Source organism: Gymnoscopelus braueri (genome assembly GCF_963280865.1).
Source record: "Gymnoscopelus braueri genome assembly, chromosome: 10".
In the NCBI taxonomy this organism is placed as follows: Eukaryota; Metazoa; Chordata; class Actinopteri; order Myctophiformes; family Myctophidae; genus Gymnoscopelus; species Gymnoscopelus braueri.
The window spans coordinates 23,644,523-23,649,376 of NC_137611.1; the positions used below are offsets into that span (position 1 = coordinate 23,644,523).

The 4,854-nt window shown below is 41.4% G+C and overlaps 1 protein-coding gene across 1 annotated transcript in view; it reads right to left on the reverse strand.

Moving 5' to 3' along the window:
- Positions 1 to 4,062, reverse strand: part of LOC308093885 (ADAMTS-like protein 2) — a 23,704-nt gene extending 19,642 nt beyond the window's left edge. Inside the window, exon 1 of the mRNA XM_080440278.1 lies at positions 3,953 to 4,062. Within this exon, the coding sequence (XP_080296404.1) occupies positions 3,953 to 4,060 (108 nt within the window). The 5' untranslated portion in view covers positions 4,061 to 4,062. The remainder of the gene's footprint in view (positions 1 to 3,952) is intronic.
- Positions 4,063 to 4,854: the final 792 nt, after the last annotated feature.

The window sequence follows — 4,854 nt, forward strand, 5'->3', positions numbered from 1 at the left end:
GTGTTTTCAAATGCTCCAGCCTGACTACTGTCTAAGGTTCAAATCTTGAGCTGTATTTCCACACCAAACAAAAGCCACAAAATAAAATGCGGCTACAGACACATAACATTCATATTGGCTAATCACATTGTATTTGGATAGAGCTACAATAAACCATGGCATGTAAATCTCCAAAGGTGTTAATGCTGCAGCATTGAAGATGTGCCTGGTATCCTGAAATGAACTATTCTGTTTTGAAAGGGAAAAACTACATATAAAAAAGCCATTTTATTGCCAGACATCTAGCTACGCTACACAATGTAAATATTATGGATGAATTGACGTAAGCAGTAATCTCTATTTTGCAGAAGACAGAGCTATTTAATTTCAGCATGGACAGCAGAGTTGGATTTCAAAGCCAGATGTAAATGAAATTTGAATAACTGTCAATATCAGTAGTATACTTTCACATCACATGTTAATACAAAGGGTGAAATGTTTTGCTCCCGAGGACAGCTGGTTTGTCCTGCACAAAGCCAGAAAGAAATACCTGGGTTTGTCTTGTTTTTCTCAGCTTCTCTCTCAGCTTCTCTGCTCCAAACATGCTGAGTCTCAACTTGGTGATATTTATTTTACAATTCGCAATTTAGGCATTTAGCAGACGCTCTTAATCCAGAGCGATTTACAGTAAGGGTGATAAACACAAGGTAATACATCAAATGCATAGAGATAGTAATCTAGGATCATAGGTAAACCAAGAACCTATCATCAGTCTAAACAAATGGTCCAGCTGCTGGCAGGGAACTGAACCGGGGACTCGCTGTCAGGTATTAAAGCCCATGTGGTACGCACCTTAACCACTGAGCTGACAGGTTGCCCCTTGACCAACCATATTAGCTTCCTTTGTATCTATCTTCGCTTTTAAAACCAAATGTTACTGGACATTCAACATGTTCACAGACCCACATTAGATATACCAGTCCACTTATGAACAGTGAACAAGGAAAGACTGCTTTCATTTATAATGCTCCACACAAATGGAACAAACTTCAGGACTCTCTGAAACTGGTTTGATTGGTCTCAATAGGTGAGACATTTAGGGTGCTTCTTGAGGACACACTACATAGTGACTGCACCTGTTTCATGTAAGCCTATACTTATTTGCATCTGTGACGTTGTAATGTGGTTCAAATGTTTGTTATTGTTTTTTATTATATGTATTGTGTTTTTATATGCTGTGATCAGGGCGTCCTTGAAAAAGAGAGCTTGCTCTCATGGGCTTCCCTATAGGCCTATAGTGAAATAAAGTGAAAAAGAAAGAAGACAGATATTCACATGGTTGCCATTTTGCTCTTACAGTACATCATAGGTGCATGGGACATCCCGATGAATGACATGACGTAAGAGCAAAATGGCCACCATGTGCATATGGTCAATGCTGCAATAGCACGATTCAAGACCCTTTGTGGCACCATTGAAATCACTGTAATTATAGAAGGTTACAGTGCATTATGGGTAACGACTGGTTTGGAAGACTATACAGCCTTTGGAGGAAGAAAATCGAGGTGATGATGTGCAAACTATTTTTTCATTTTTTTAACTATGTATTTTATTCTGGAATGAATCAACTTATTCCACAATGATCATCTTCACAGCTGGTGAAGCTGGAATTGTTTAAGATTATTGCTATGGGCCTTTTCTATTTCCTTGGCAACTAGATGAGACAAAAAGGGGGCATTCCAATAACAATTTATGGCTAATTGTGGGAGCTGACAGAATGTAGATATTGAGCAGACTTTAAGTGCAATAAATCCTCCTGCTTTTGTTTATAACAAGAATCTGGCACATTGGTGGTGTACTTAGTGTGTTATAAATCTGAGAGTAAATGTGCATATGCATGGTTTCATCTTTTTTTCCGTACACAACTTTATTTTTAGTTGTGAAGCTATGCCAAGTTTTACACGGGAGAGGAGACCCTAACACCGCCTTAAATGGGGTCTGCTGCCAACACATATTGTGCCTTTAACCCTCCATGCCTGAAGGTTTCAGTGGCCTGCTTGGAGTGGTAGGTGAGACAGCTATTTTACCAGTGTGTCAACTGGTCAGTCAGATAGCCTGCTAGTCAGCCATATAGCTGCATCACAGCTTCTCCAGTTGTTGATTTCCATTTGGACATTGTGCATGACTCAGGCACTTTAACAGCCAAAACGACGACAGCCAGTTGAATTATTTTTCATTACAGCAACGTTTTGAGGTAATAGAGTTGGGTAATAATGCCTCCAGCCAGGCTTGACAATAGTGATGAAGTCAGTAGTACACAATGGGGAAACAAACGGATCCAGGAAAAATTGGTCACTGCTGTTAGTAAATTGCCCATCTGTAGGGCCTACTATCTTCTCAAAATGTTGTGTATCATGGGACGGGACTATCACCATTGCTTACGCACGCAAAGCACGCGCACACACGCACAGGAAGGGAGGGAGGGAGGTGGGTAGAAGAGGGGGGCAGACAGACAGAGAGACCCCCACTGTGCTTTGATCTTGCGGCAGAGAGAAAAGGAGGACGACAGACAGGAGTGGAGGAGGTGAAGAGAGCATAAGAAAGTCAAAGTGTGGAAACTTTGTCTTGATAGGGTTGTGGTGCTGGAAACACTACAGTCATAACAGTCATAACTAACAACAATAACAAGGCTCATTGCATCATAACACCACTCATACATTCAAAAACGAGAAAACTACCAGTGGTGTAAAAAGTACTCTCATTTTTTACTTAAGTAAAAGTACCAATACTGCAATGTAGAAATACTCTGTTACAAGTAAAAGTGCGGAATTTATTTTTTAGAGTAAAGGTACAAAAGTATTGGTAAAATGTACTTAAAGTACCAAAAGTAGAAAGTATACTCATTAGGCAGAATGTGTCGTTTCACAAGTTTTCAAATGTATAAAATGTCTACAAATGTTTTAAAATAGCAGATCTACAAGCTCACAATGCATCACATCGCGACGCATTGTGAGCTTATAGATCGGCTATTTTCAAATGACCGAAATGTATATAGGGCTGTATAATGTATATATATAAATGTTTTGTAATAATAATCAAAATCTACAAAGTTTTCAAACAATTGTAGTGAGGCCTACGGTATTTGCCTTTGAGGTGTAGTGGAGTAGAAGTAAAAGTACTGAAAATTGGAAATACTCCAGTAAAGTAAAAAAAAATCCTCAAAAGTGTACTTAAGTACAGTACTTGAGTAAATGTACTTAGTTACTTTACACCACTGAAAACTACACAACATGAACCGCATGACTTTGTAGTCCAAATACAGCATATATATGGGGCGAATGCTCAAGTTCAACAAGGTTGTCGGAGATGGAAAACCATTATCTTCCATTACTTTTCTCTCCTTTATATACGGTTAATGGCGAGGAAGATGGAATTGATAGAATTTGTTTAACCACTTAAACCCCAGCATCCCTATTGTGGGGAAAGCTTTCGCAGAAAATAGCAGATCGACAAGCTTTACAGCCCCTGGAAGCTTGTCGATCGGCTATTTTCTGCAAAAGCTTTTCTCCACAATAACAGAAAACAGAAAATATACTAGCACAGAGCCCTGAGGGACTCCGCTCAACCATATGGGGTTTAAGTGGTTAAAGACCCCCGTCGGATCGCTCACCGTGAGGCTGCGACCCTAAAACCCCGAACAGAAAAACTGCAAACTGCAACAGATTGTGAGTTGAGTTGAGCAAAACGTCATTCTGACTTAATTTACATATTTAAGTTAAAGATTGGAGCGAATTGAGCCCCGTGTCGGGTTGAAAACGACCGTGTTTTTTTTTTTACCCACTCGACAGACATGTACGTCCATAACTTGTCAACTTTGAACAACTGAATGCAGATCAGTTCACGTTGTGTGAACTGATCTGCATTCAGTTGTTCAAAGTTGACATTCACGCTCCGTTGCTGAGTTCATATCTACCTTGGTGGCCTGGTGGTTGGTGGTTATTAGTCTGGTTACTGGAAGAATCAGAACCTGCAGGAGAAGCACGGAGCAGGACGGGAGAACTGACCGTCTGTGGCCGAACATGGTTCATTCAGGAGCCGACAACACCTCCCCTCTCCACTCCCTCCCAACCCCACTCCTCTGCTCAACTTCTCCCTCCTCCCCCTCGCCCTCCCCCCTCCTCATCCCCCCCATCCCCCTCCTCATCCTCATGGTCCTCCTCCTCCTCTCAACTCCCCTCCTCTCACCTCCTTGCTTTCGGCAGAGTTTAGATCCCATGGCCTGGAGGGACAGGTTGACTAGTTATTTTTCTGGTAAAAAATAGGACATCATTTTGTTTTACTTTGTGTTATTGTATAACTATGATAACATACCTGTAAATAGGTAATATAATATATTACCTATTTACAGGTATGTTATCATGTGTTAATATGGGGAAACAAATGAAAATCCCCCAAAAAAGAAAAAAGTTATTTTCCTTGTTTGTACTGTTGAAAAGCGGCCGACTTGAGGACCATTTCTCTCTAGCCCCCAGTCGCATATTGTTGCCTCCAATATTACGCATGTGACACATTAACAATGTGCCCCTGACAACCAATCTAGCCAATCACAGTCACCACTGTCCGACCAGGTCATGGGATCTAAACACTACCTTCCCTCGATCCCTTTGTGGTGGGACCACGCCCCTGGTGTCTCTCTCTCTCTCTCTCTCTCTCTCTCTCTCTCTCTCTCTCTCTCTCTCTCTCTCTCTCTCTCTCTCTCTCTCTCTCTTTCGCTCTCTCTCTCTCTCTCTCTCTCTCTCTCTCTCTCTCTCCCCCCCTCTCTCTCTCTCTCTCTCTCTCTCTCTCTCTCTCTCTCTCTCTCTCTCTCTCTCTCTC